Below are 13,436 nucleotides of genomic sequence, written 5' to 3'. Positions count from 1 at the left end.
GCTAGAAAAATTAAGGGCTCAGATGATAAAAATACGTTAAAGAATAGTTTACCATTGGCAAAGCACTTCCATATCTGCCATTTTCATTTGATCTTCACACCAGCGGGCATGGATGAGGGTAGGTCACTTGCCTAGGTCAGACCTCCAGCAGATGAGGAAGCAAGGACTAGAACCTTGGCCTGTCCATCATGTCGCCCACCCTAGAGGGCCCCAGGCCTGGAAACAGGATGTGGGGAGACTGGACGATTTTAATTTCCAAGGTAGAAAAAACACATTTCCCCCAAATGTTTATGGGTTTGATGGGCCTTCTTGTCTCCGCTTCACTGTCAGAGGACACTGTGGAGTGTCATGAGGCACTTGAAAATCAAAGGAAGTCCTTACTTGCCATGCCCAACCACGCCATCGCAGGTCAGTGAAGGAAAGTGCCGGCTGGCAGAGAGATGCTGCCAAGGCTTCTGGATGGGCTTCACAAGTTTTCCAAAAGCAATGGCTTTTGGAAAAATTCTGTTTAGCCTGCAGAATTGGCACTAACCTTGCCCGCATTTACCAAATTTGTTCCTCAAACACCCACACTATGCCCTGGAGCCAGAGCTAAGAGATGATATGCAGTTCTGTGTCATAGTTAACGCTCCACGTTCACTCCCAAACATGCCTTCTTCTCATGAAAACCAAATGAAGCTTTACTAGCTTTTCCAGAAGCCATGCCTCTCTGTATCTTCAAGCCACTCCTAGGTATGCCATTTAGAATCCCAGCAACATCAGCCTCTACCAGGTGAATCAGGAAGATTTCCCTCAGAGTGATTGGAGAGTTGTACATAGCAGGAGATAGTACAGCCCCTCTGCTGCCACCATCTGCCATGAGCAGACTCTTTTACAGTTATTAGGAAATCTAGGAATAACAGAGACAGACCTTAGTGCTTCCTTCTCAGTTTGCTACTCTTCCCTAGTCAAAACAATAGCCTGGAGCTGGAATGCCTAATACACTCTGTGGGTCTCCTTTGTCTCTGGAATAGTGAGCTGTAGCTCTGTGTCCCAGCTTAGGCCTGTTCTTCTGCTACTGTGACAAAGAAGTGCCCAAAATAAAACCACAGCATTATGCAGAGGCTTACAAAGTATGGGAAGTGCAGCACCAAAACAGACACATGAGCAAGGACTTTCATAGACCAAAGACCAAGTGTTTGCTGCCTGAGGCTGGGGAGCAGGTCACAGGAAAGGTGAAGGAGGGCCCTTTTATTTCCCTTGCTTCACAGAAAAACCCCTTCTCCTACAATTAAAGGGTACAAAAGGAAACACCTCCCCCATTTCTACGTTTCCCAGAGTCCAGTGAAAACCCATCCCGAGGCTCCCTCTTCCGTCCTTGCCCTTGTTTCATCACATCACAGCAGCCTCCATGTGGCTGCCCACCCTGTGGGCCTGATGCCAAGAGACAAGTTTGGGGATCAGTTTCCACTACTTAAAGCCTTAGAGCAGAGTTTGCGAATATGACAGTAAATAATTTACCAGTTGCAGGATTTAGCTGGATTATATTCAATAAGAGAACCTTGTAAAGTCCTAAGAGAAGCAGCCTCTCTCAGGGCAGGGTTGAAGAGACCATGAAGCCACGGCTGGTCTGTCATGGCTTCTGTGGTCTCCAGATTGTTAGCACAAAGAGGGAGAGAGCTGCACCTGGCGAGCAGTGAGGTGTTGGTGTGTGTGATGAGGCCACTTTCCCCCTTGAGGGCCCAGTGCTGAGCTGAGGGTATATGATCCGGCAGCTCCTCAAATTCACAGAATCTAATACCTTGTCATAGGTTCAGGCTTTCCACCTTTCTCACTGCCCAAACAGTTTACCTGTCAAAGCCACAGTAACTAGAGCCTTCACTGTGTCCAGTGGCTGGAGAGAGCAGAAGATCAAAAGGGACTCTTACTGTGGATACCTGTTTGCATTTAAGCAGACAGACATTCGAGCTCTTTTCAGGTAATCTAGTCAAGGCCATGTTCCTTCTACAGGTTAAGCCTGGCACATTAAGGAGAAATGGGAGATTCCAAATGAAGTAACCCCCACCCCAAACTCATTTTTAAGGAGTCTTGGTGGCACAGTGGTTAAGCTCTCAGCTGCTAACCAAAAGGTCAGCGTTCGAACTCACCAGCTGCTCCGCAGGAGAAAGATGTGGCAGTCTGCTTCCATAAAGATTTACGGCCTTGGAGACCCTATGCGGCAGTTCTACTCTGTCCTACAGGGACGCTGTGAGTTGGAATCGACTTGATGGCAGTGAGTTTGGTTTTTAGTTTTGGAACTCATTTTCAGTAGTGTTATGGAAAGTTGCATTTGAGCAAAGACATTTGAATCATAAATACAAGTAATTAATTTATTGCTAAATTTGTAATTATTTACTCCAGCTGTTTTCTCACTCTGAAGCATTTCTTCCTTGAAAGAAATCAGATAATGAAATCACAAAAACTATGATTTGATACTGCTCATTTTGAACTATCTGCTATGAAAAGATTTGAAGAATCTGGTTCCTGCCTACCATACACTGATGGTGCCTCCCCCCTACCCCCCGTGGTGGGTTTCGTTGATACTCCCCAGCTGCTCTGACCCCTGATCTCATAGCTGGAGACCAGAGCATCCGATTCCTCAGACCCTGACCAAGTGAGGCGGGTTCCCACCCTGAGTTGCCAGAACTGGGTGTCAGGAGCCGAGATGTTGATCCCTCAGCCCTTGATAGCCATCTCATTTCCTTAGAAGATATGGAACAAACTGGTTCAGGCTGGGAAACAGACCTGTCACCTCAGGTCATTATTAATCGGCCCATGAGTAAACTTACATGACTGTCAAAACCTAGAGGAATGGAATCTGCAGAGGAGAGCATTCCCTTTACAACTGGCCTGAAGGAACTGGCCTTTTGTTTTACTGGGATTTTGTTCAATGGAATATTGCTTGAAATTAGCAGGTCATTAACTAAGACCTGGAAATTTCAGTTTACCCAAGAGATTTTGAATTAGTGGCATTTAGAGTAATGGGGTTTGACATATACTAAAATTTCTACTAGGGGGACTATGCATTTTCATTAATCCTAGCAAGTTTGGTTTAAACCAGAATTCCATCAAGAATTGTAATGAAATTTTCCCTCTTACTGCATTAGAAGGGGGAGCCCTGGTGGCGCGGTGGTTAAGCACTTACCTACTAACCAAAAGGTCAGCTGTGTGTTAAGAAGTTTCCTGAATACAACCAAACACTTCGAGGGACAGAGTAGCAGGGGCGGGGGTCTGGGGACCATGCTTCCGGGACATCTAGGTCAATTGGCATATCAAAGTTTATTAAGAAAATGTTCTGCATCCTGCTTTGGTGAGTGGTGTCTGGGGTCTTAAAAGCTAGTGAGCGGCCATCTAAGATGCATCAATTGTTCCCAACTCACCTGGAGTAAAGGAAAATGAAGAACACCAAAGTCACAAGGAAAGTATTAGCCCTAGAGAGGGAAAGGGCCACATAAACCAGAGACTCCATCAGCCTGAGACCAGAAGAACTAGATGGTGCCCAGCTACTGCCAATGACTGCCCTGACAGGGAACACAACAGAGAGTCCCTGATAGAGCATGAGAAAAGTGGGGTGCAGAATTCAAATTCTAGTAAAAAGAAGAGACTTAATGGTCTGAGACTGGAGGATCCCTAGAAAGCATGGCCCCTAAACTGTCAACCAGAACTAAAACCATTCCTGAGGCCAACTCTTCAGACCAAGATTAGACTGGACTATGGGACATAAAATAATACTTGTGAAGAGTGTGCTTCTTAGCTCAAGTAGAGACTAAATGGGCAGCTCCTGTCCAGAGGTGAGATGAGAAGGCAGAGTCAGGAGCTGGAATAGACACAGGAAATCAGGGGTGGAAAGGAGGAGTGTGCTGTCACGGTATAGGGAGAGGAATTAGGGTCACATAACAAAGTATGTGTAAATTTTTGCATGAGAGACTAACTTGAATTATAAAATTTCACTTAAAGTACAACAATTTAAAAAAAAAAGTTCAGCTGTTAGAACCCACCAGCCGCTCCTCAGGAGAAAGATGTGGCAGCCTGCTTCCATGAAGATTTATGGCCTTGGAAACCTATAAGGCAGTTCTACTCTGTCCTTCCTATCGGGTCACTTTGAGTCAGAATCTACTCAACCACAATGGGTATGGGCTTGGAGGACCCTCATTCCATCCTTTACTAGATCTCATCATTGACTCCTCAGGTCAGAGGATCACTTGTAATGACCTTCACGTTCAGTCTATGGTTTCATATACTGCCTCACGGTAAACCTGTGAGAGCAGGGTTTTTGGAGCTGTTCTAAAGTGAAGAGTAAGTGGCCAAACCTCAGTTGAAGCGAGAGAGGGAAGTTTTTCAAAGACTGGCAGATCTTTTCTGCAGTCTTATAAACAGGATAAGTGACTGGCTTGGTGGTTAAGAGCATAGGCTATGACTCAGACTCCTTAGATCCAAATCCTTGCTCTTCCACTTACCACTGTGTGACCTTGGGAGAAACTCCTTAACCTCTTTGTGCCTCCGTGTCCTTATTTAGAAAAGATGATAAAAACAGTGTATAGCTCCTAGGATTATCATGAGTATTAAATGATCTCATATAGATGAAGCTCTTAATATAGTCCCTGGCACACAGTAAACACTCAAAATGTTACCTATAATAATTACCATACCACTAATTATCTTATTAAAAAGTGGGAACACAGTAAGGGGTTGGCCCCTTCCAGTTTTTGTCTTCCTGCGGATTCTGTGAAGTTGATTAGGAGTCTGAGCAGCCCCTTTCCTAAGGAATTGTGAGCTTCCTCCCTAAACTGTGTTGCCTGACTTGTGGAGGAGGGCATGTGGTTAACACTTCAGAAGAGTCTTATATGTTAAATTCTGAACTAAACTTCAGAGCCTGATTGTGGTGGCCAAACCCAGTCTGAGCATTGTTTTGATGACAATAATAAATGTCTAAACAGAGCCCTCAATGTGCTTAGATAATCGATAAATTAAAGAATTTTATATCATGAGGTGGGGTTTCATTTTCAGGCCAAATAAAACTGTGTTCCAGATTGAAGGTTTTCATTTAATGAGGATTTTAAATCCTTAATGGGGGCTTTTGTTGTTTCAGGAGCAATTGCTGGTATAGTCGATCAGCCAATGCAGAACTTCCAGAAAACATCAGAGACTCAGGCTTCAGCAGGACACAAGGCCAAGGGTGTTATCTCGGGTGTGGGGAAAGGAATCATGGGGGTGTTCACAAAGCCCATTGGAGGAGCTGCTGAGCTCGTGTCGCAGACTGGCTATGGTAAGCTGGTGGGAAATGGGTCAGGGCAACTCAGACACAGCTGACTACTTTGTCTTGTATTGTTACACCCAAGGGTTCCCTAAGATAAACTAGCCCTTCACGTGGTAGAGGAGCGAAAAATAAGATAAACACTGGCTGTCTTTCTCACCTTCTTATACTTCTTTACACAAAGAATAGAATTATAATAAAATAATTGTAGAACCTGGAAATCAATTAGTAATTTCAGTATATGTATGTTACAGAATCTTTTTATAGTACATTTAATAAAATAGACTTTGATGAAAAGTAATCAGTTATAGGTTGATTGTAGTATGGAGAATATTTTGCAGCAGAGAAAGGGACTGTTTTTCCAATGAGAAATTGAAAGGCAAGGTAAGTTATAAGGCAGGAAGATCCCTTTATAGCGTGGGTGTATATATATGTGCGTGCACACACACACACACGCTCACAGTTCTTGGTGTTCCTGCATCACTCCAGTCTCTGCATCTGTCATCACGTAGCCTTCTTATAAGGACACCAGTCATTGGATTTAGGTCCTACCCTAATCCATCTGACCTCATCTTAACTAATTACATCTACAAAAACCCTATTTCCAAATAAAGTCACATTCCTGAGGTTCCATGTGAACATGAATTTGGGGAGGAACACCATTCAGCCCAGTACAGCTGCTTTTCTCACCTGCAGACTCCATCCTGCTCCTTGTGGCCACACCAAGTCTTCTGGCCAATGGAAGCGGTGGCACATGACCTGCAACTAAAACCCTTTGACCAAGCAGACAGCCATGGAGAACTTGGGCTGTGGTAGTACTTACACTTGGGGCCTGCCCAGGGGACTGTCCTATGTGTGTAGCGCACACCTGAGTAATGGGGTGTGTGAGAGAAAGCATCTCCTCCCATGCTTTTCTGCATTCTTGGCAGAGCACATTAAAGTAACTTTTAACAAGCATGTGACTGTAATTGTTAGACCATTTTGCCTAAAATTGGCTGCACTGCCTTAGTCGTGAAGCAGGCAGTCTAGCTACTATCACAACCTACAGGAGGGTTCTCCAGTTGTCAGGCCCATGAGCACTGTGCCATCTGCAGCTGGCTGTAAAGTCTGCAGGATGATCTCCCTGCAGCATCCTGCCCCTCGGCAGCTCTGACAAGAGGCAGCCAGATCAGGGCATGAAAATGGTGTCTGAGAGGGAGGGAGCCGGAGACGAATGCTCACTTCAGGCAACCATCCAGAAAGGATCCTTTAGGAGACCACACAGACATGCACACGTGTTCCTCTTTGCTCTTCTGCTCCCCACCTCCCTCTTTATTTCTGCCTCTCTCCTATGAGTGACATTTTCACTCACAGGGAAACTGAGAATAAAAACTGCTGCAACATGTAAGTGGGAAAAGCTAAACTCTTCGTTTATCAAATACTTACACATTAGTAAAAAGTGTTCCTTTTGATACAGACTCCAGTGAGGTAAACTCATAGTTCACAAATTCTTTTTGTTTTGAAAGTGCCATTTTCCTTCCCCATGTTTCCCAGGGCTGAGGACTCTCCCTTATGTAAGAGCATCTTAGAGCCTCACACAGCCTTTTTGGTTTCCATCATTCTTGTAAAACTTTTTTATTACCGCACTGAAGATTTTACAAACCACTAACTTTTAGTCTAATGACTGTGCCTCATTTATAAACATTTACAAGCCCTCAGAAAGCACATGCATTGTACCATCTTTGGTTCTGGAGAGTCTCTTTGAGGCCTGTGTGGCTGCTGCTGGGTGCCCTCATTTGATACTGGCACCAGGGAAAGCATGTAATAAACCAGAGGCCCCAAGAGTGCTCATAAATATATATGGATTCGTGTTTAACAGCTGGATTAAGTCACTTAACTTGTAAATACTGTATCTAGGCAAACTGTGTGCCTTTGTGTGTACCTATGTGTGGGTTGTGTTTTTATTATTGTTTGACTAGTCATAGCAGAGATGGGGAAGTATTTTAGTATGAAACAGGGAAGTTTAACAATTTTGACTTTTTTTACAGATAAATTATAAATGATGTGTAAAGTACTGCTCTGGACTAATTACTCTCAGGAACATTCCGCTTCCTCTAACCGCTAGTCTATTCTTGGACTATAGCAATATTCATATTTTAGTTTGTAGCTAAATGTAAGATCACTGGGGTTAAGAGCATTGTAATGTTTAATGATTATCTACACACTTGCTTCCAAAGATGTGACATCATTTTGGATCTGTAACATTTTATGGATGGTTCTAAGCAGATGACATCACTGTAGCATGAAACTGTTTTCCAGAAAACAACTAGTAAAACTCCCTTACTTCTGTTACCACAGGTATTTTACACGGAGCTGGACTTTCTCAGCTTCCCAAACAGCGCTATCAGCCAAGCGATCTACATGCTGATGAGGCCCCAAATAGCCATGTCAAATACGTCTGGTAAAAATTTAGACACTTGCTCAATTTTACATCCACATTGTGTATTAATAGGTCCTGGCTTGCTCTCAAGCTAATGGGCCATGCTTCCAGGGGAGCCTAGGAGGAACAGCCGTTTTTGGCATCTCAGGCAGCACAAGGGCATCAGAGAGCCGAAGAGGCTGCTGTTCCCAGATCTGGGGCTGCTGGAGAACTCTGCCCCATCTTTACCATCAGGTGCACACTGGAGAGAACCTAGCCTATGAGCACGCCTGAGATTCTCTACAGAACCACTGTTCTATTTGTTGTTGTCGTCAAGGTGGCTCTGACTCACAGCAACCTTATGTGTAACAGAACATAAATGTTGCCGGTTCCAGCAGCAGTGTTCTAATTAGGGGTGACATTTCTAATGAGAAGGGGGCTAACCTGAGCAGAGGAAAATCTCTGTCCCTAGGAGCAGCAGGTTGTGTTGACCAGAATCTGTCTTGAGAATTAAAGGGAAAACTATATTTCAAGTTAGAATTAATAATCAGATTGATGAGGGCCCTTTGCCCTTGGGAACTGTGTGTGGGGTTGCCCCAGTCTTTAGGACAAACAGTAAGTATTGTTAAGTGACCCATCCTTTCTAAGCTGGCCTCATTTACCACTTTTCTCCTTTGAAACAGGAAAATGCTCCAGTCTCTGGGCAGACCAGAAGTCCACATGGCTCTGGATGTGGTTCTGGTGAGGGGCTCAGGCCAGGAACACGAAGGGTGCCTGCTGCTGACGTCAGAAGTGCTCTTCGTGGTGAGCGTCAGCGAGGATACACAGCAGCAGGCCTTCCCCATCACAGAGATCGACTGTACACAAGACAGCAAGCAGAAGAACCTGCTCGTCGTGCAGCTCAAGCAGCCAAGAGTGGCCTGTGATGTGGAGGTACATTTCAGAAAAGAGTGGCCAGGGCTAGCTGCCAGTGAGATCAAGCCATGGGCTGATCATTGTTACCCAGGGCATTTATGAGCCCGCAGAGACCAGGAGAGCTGCAAGGCAAGAGACCACTGCAAAGGGTGTTGGGAAGCCCCCACCCAGTGTGCATCTGAACCTTTCACAGGAGAGCCCAGCAGTAGGCCAGGTGGACTTCACAGCCTGAGGCTTAGCCACCATGTGATCTGATTGTGCTGGGCTACTGGGGTGGACAGGATGATGGTGTTCTAAAATGAGATTGGACAGGGAGGTCCAGGATCGACTGGGGCAGCAATTCCAGGCAATTACTCCCCAAAGCAGGTCTCCAATGTCTGAACTCTATAAAGCAGGTCCCCTGTTGAAACAGGCTGGGAGTGGCTGCAACAGGTCTGTGGTTACAGCAGAGGGCTGCTGAAGAATGAGGGGTATGATGAAGTGAAACAAGGCATGGGCAGCAGGCCAGACATTTACAAGCTCACAAACCACAGGGGTTTAACTCCCTCCCTCAATCCCAACTTCCAACCCTCGGACTTCAGGGGTCAAAATCTTGTGACTAGGTATCTCTCTCATCCACTACACTGTATTCTGTGTGGCTCAGTGCTCCATTTCCTGTGGGAAAAGTTACCACAGGGTACGTCCTGGGGATGCTGCTTAGGCTCCTGGGGCAGTCCCCTGGCCCCACAGCTCAAGATGTGCTGGCTGCTAGTTCCTGGCCAAACATAAGCTGATGTAAAATGGGTGTTCAGGTGGCGCATATTAAGATGCTCAGATATAAGCAGTGACCAGAGGGGCCCCGATTTCCTGCAGTCCAGCCTGGCGTGAGCAGGTTTACCCACTGGGAAGTTGCTCTCTGCCCCAACCTCCCAGCTGATTGCCTGATCCATAGGGCCCCAAGAATTGACCTACGAAACAGACATCTTTTTCTACACAACACATAGGGGAGGGGGTATCAATGGCAAGCTGGAGCCTGCTGGTCCTAAGTGAGGATTGAATGACCCCAGCAAAGGACAGCAAACTTGCTTCTATCAAGTTCTGCCTAACTCCTTTATTTTCTTCCTGGTGTGGGAGCCTCTGTCTCCCTCACACCAGTGTTTGGGTAAAATTATCTGAGAAGATGGAAGGTAGCCAACCACAACAACTCTGAGATTTCTCTAGTTTCTTGGATCATAATCAGTCAGGCTTTAAGCCGAGGCTTGGCATCAGGACTACATTGCTGCTCCGAGTTGATGACTTTCTGGGAATAAACAGAGGTCAGATGTCCAGGCCGACTTTATTAGATCTGCCAAAATCTTCTGATCCAGTTGACAATAAAGCAGCCGTGCTCTGGCTACAGGATTTGGCAGGGGATAGTATCATTATCTTCAAGTCCTGAGTCCTTAACGAGAAACCTCCAAAGCTCTAAGGAATATCTGTGACCATCATTATTCCTTAGCTGTTTGGGAAGTGTTTCAGATCTTAAAACTATTGGGACTAGAGATTCATCTTTTGCTGTTAAACTGTCTCTCCTGTCTACAATCATGATCCTTCTCTCTTTTGCTTGTTTGAGGGTGCTATGGGGAATTATCACAGCTGGAGAACAGACCCCAGTTTCTCTAGGGGTTACTCAGATGATAGCTGGAGTCATCACCCCTAGAAGTCGCCAAGACTGAAACTGTGGACTCACTATGACTTAAGAGTCAGAAGCACTGAAGCTCTGGACACCATGCTTGACACTGGTTTCCACGGTGCCTAGGGATAAAACTGCGTTGGGATTAAGCAGCGGATAAAAGATGACTGAGAGCAGGAATACTGCAAGGCAGTGTGCTAAGACAAGCACTGAGCTTCCACACAGCACTGGACAGAACAGAGTGGCTATCCAGTGTGTCACAGCCTCCAACATCTCCACCCACCCAGAAGAAAACTCAAGCTGCAGAACAAAAGGCTCATTTTTTTCCTGCTTGAGACAGTAAACCCTTAAGAGTGATGTAATCAGTGTATTTTAAAAATAGGAGTTGGGGGAAGGGCGTGTTTCACAAGCGGCACTTCTCAGTGGCTTTTCCTCAGTTGCAGTACTTGTGTTGGTGCAATCCAGAGAGAAGTCTTGGTTAAGAAGCCTACCTGCTGTCGTCCAGTGAAAACTAAGAGCAGTATTTTAAGATCTTTATATAAAATGACTTTTCTGGTTATTGCTTTTGCCTTTGATGCTAGGAAACATAGCTTCTTTGAATTTTGGAAGGAATTAATTTGTAGATGACATCATTCAGTATATTCAAATATTGCAAGATTCAGTTTTGTTTTGTTTTGTTTTGTTTCCCTTTAATCAGCATTTGCTTTTCTTGGTCAAATGCAGCCATTTTTAGGGTAATAGTTACTTAACATGCCTGGCACATTATTGAAATCCCTTATGAAAGGTTCAGAATGAGTCAGGAAGGTCAGTTTATTCCTTGGCCAGGTTCCTTTCACAACACAGGTTTTCCTGTGCTGCTGTTCAGGAGGAACAATTAAGACTTTTTGTGTATTCAAAGCTTTCCAACTGAATCCTGACCCCATCAAATGATATCATCAGAGCTCTGGGTTTTTGCTGGTGGTGCACAGCTGTCAGTGACTCTTTGGATGCTTTTCTTTCCCAAGCTTAAAACACGAGATCTGAACTCTAATGGCTGCCCTGCTTATTTCTATGGCAGTCCCCTTTACCATGTCTTTCTTACCATCTCATTGGTTTTCTGCAGGCTTAGCCACTTTTGGTTGCATTGTTTCTATGCCTTAGACAGACACAGAAATTCTTTACATTACTACTACTTTAAAAAGCCCTCATTAAAATGCTTATAATTCTTCAGAGTGGTCTTGCTAACACTCAGTAGGTAAAAAAACACTGAAAAACCAGTGGCTACCCCAGATTCTCACAGATCAGCGGCTGACACTGGAAATGTCCCACTCCACCTGATGTACACTAGATGATAGATAGGTACAGAATATCAGGGTGGAAAGAATTTAGCTCCAGCTGCCTTTTGAAGGGTGCTTTCTCAGAAACTCTTGCTTCAGAACTATCTCATTTCTCCTATTCGAGTTCCACTGAAGATGAGCCAGTCTTTTATGAACCATAAACGTACTTTGCATCCTCCCTGGACACAAAAATTTCCCCTTGCTCTGCCCAGTTTTTCTATTTTCTCTGGCTTTAAATTCTAGTAGTTATAAAAACAGAAAATGTTACAGTTCAAGATGTATTTATTTTTTAAGGCTCTGTCCAAAGCCACTGGTTTGAAAGAGTTGCTCTTCTCCACTTTTTTGGTCAGACTCAAGATGTTCTAACTGAAGAGGTTCAGGGAAGACAGGCTAACAGAGCTTTGATTTCATGGTGTTAAGTTTAATAATTAGACATAAGCAGAGAGGAAAGACATTTTTCTCCTATGTTCCTGCGTTAGCTGGCAAAGAACAATGACAGATATTTTAATAGTTAATGAGAAAAATGGTAAATTGTCAACTTCAACCATGGGACTTTTTATGTAACACCAAGTACTTACTTATTCAAAGGAAATTGTCCTATAGCCTTATGCAGAGCTTTTGTTCAACTGTTAAAATTGCAGTGTTATCATTGCCACATCTCAGGGGGAGAAGGGAAGTACTGTCCAAAAGGCAATAATATACAAATGCGTCAAGGCAAAAGAAAAGAAATAATAATGAAATCTTTATTTTTGAATCCCAGGTGGATGGAGTCCGAGAGAGACTGTCAGAGCAACAGTACAACAGACTTGTGGACTACATCACAAAGACGTCTTGTCACCTGGCCCCTAGCTGCTCTTCCGCACAAACACCATGCCCTGTGGTACCTGTGGAGCCTCTCCCCTCCACTCTTAAAACATACCACTATTTAGTTGATCCATACTTTGCTCAGGTCTTCATTAGTAAATTTACTATGGTAAAAAATAAAGCCCTGAGGAAAGGGTTCCCTTGAGTCCCCTCTGAGGTGTTCCTCTTCTAAAATTAATTCAGATTCTTACCTTTACCCTAAAAAGAAATACTTCAAAATGGAGTGAAAAAATGTCATTCCTTTTACATTTGGGGACAATGATGTCATATACACAAAATGCATTCCTTTTTGCGCTATAATGCTGTTGACTAAAATTTTCACTATAAATTATCAGGACATTAACTCTGCTCTATTGCAAAATTGGTCAGGGCTTAGAATGGAAGAGCTAAAATTCAAAGGTCATTCCCAGTTGCATCTGTTTTGGGGCAGAGAAACCATCTCTCTGCCCAGTACCCCTGCCTGCAAAGGTGTTGGATTCTTAACTGCTTAGGACACTATTGTTTTACTTGTTAAATTTGTTACTTAACTGCTGATGCTATTCATTTAGTGAAAGTTATTACGTACCCTCTAAAGTCTGCATTTTCCAAAGTTTACAAAACAAAAACACTGATGACTGTCCATGTGCAGTCTAGAAAAAATACTGTGTTTTACTAGGCAAGGCAAGCTTAGAGTGAATCTTTTTAACTACCAATGAAAAGAGCACCAGAGTGCTCAGATGAGTTTCTTCAGCTCCATAAATAATAACACACACTCCCAGAAGTCCCTGTGGGGGGGGGGGGGTTAGCCATTATGCACTTGAGGGAGTTAGGAACCCTAGGGTTCACAGTGACAACAGTCCATCCACATGGCTTTGTTCAAGACACTAGGTTACCAGACATCTTAAATATTCAATAACTATAGTCTAATTACATCCAAACTTGGGCCTGCAAGTTAGTTAGCCTCTCTCAATTGTAGGTGACAAGAAAATGTTACTTAACATGCCCACTCCACTAGTCTAACTTAAGTCTCACATGTTGCTG

General features: G+C 44.1%; 1 protein-coding gene across 4 annotated transcripts in view; it reads left to right on the top strand.

Annotated features, from left to right (window-relative positions):
• VPS13B (vacuolar protein sorting 13 homolog B) overlaps window positions 1–13,200 on the top strand; it is an 866,934-nt gene extending 853,734 nt beyond the window's left edge. For 2 of the 4 annotated variants that reach the window (XM_023726045.1, XM_023726044.1), the window contains exons 59-62: window positions 5,108–5,284; window positions 7,610–7,712; window positions 8,354–8,603; window positions 12,313–13,200. In XM_023726045.1, coding sequence (XP_023581813.1) covers window positions 5,108–5,284; window positions 7,610–7,712; window positions 8,354–8,603; window positions 12,313–12,561 — 779 coding nt within the window. In that variant the 3' untranslated portion in view covers window positions 12,562–13,200. The remainder of the gene's footprint in view (window positions 1–5,107; window positions 5,285–7,609; window positions 7,713–8,353; window positions 8,604–12,312) is intronic. The other 2 variants (XM_004370737.2, XM_004370738.2) reach the window with 1 other exon arrangement.
• Window positions 13,201–13,436: the final 236 nt, after the last annotated feature.

Source organism: Trichechus manatus, unplaced genomic scaffold (genome assembly GCF_000243295.1).
Source record: "Trichechus manatus latirostris isolate Lorelei unplaced genomic scaffold, TriManLat1.0 scaffold00009, whole genome shotgun sequence".
NCBI classification, from domain to species: domain Eukaryota; kingdom Metazoa; phylum Chordata; class Mammalia; order Sirenia; family Trichechidae; genus Trichechus; species Trichechus manatus.
The sequence above is the reverse complement of the archived record's forward strand: the minus strand, read 5'-3'. Positions and strand labels throughout refer to the sequence as shown.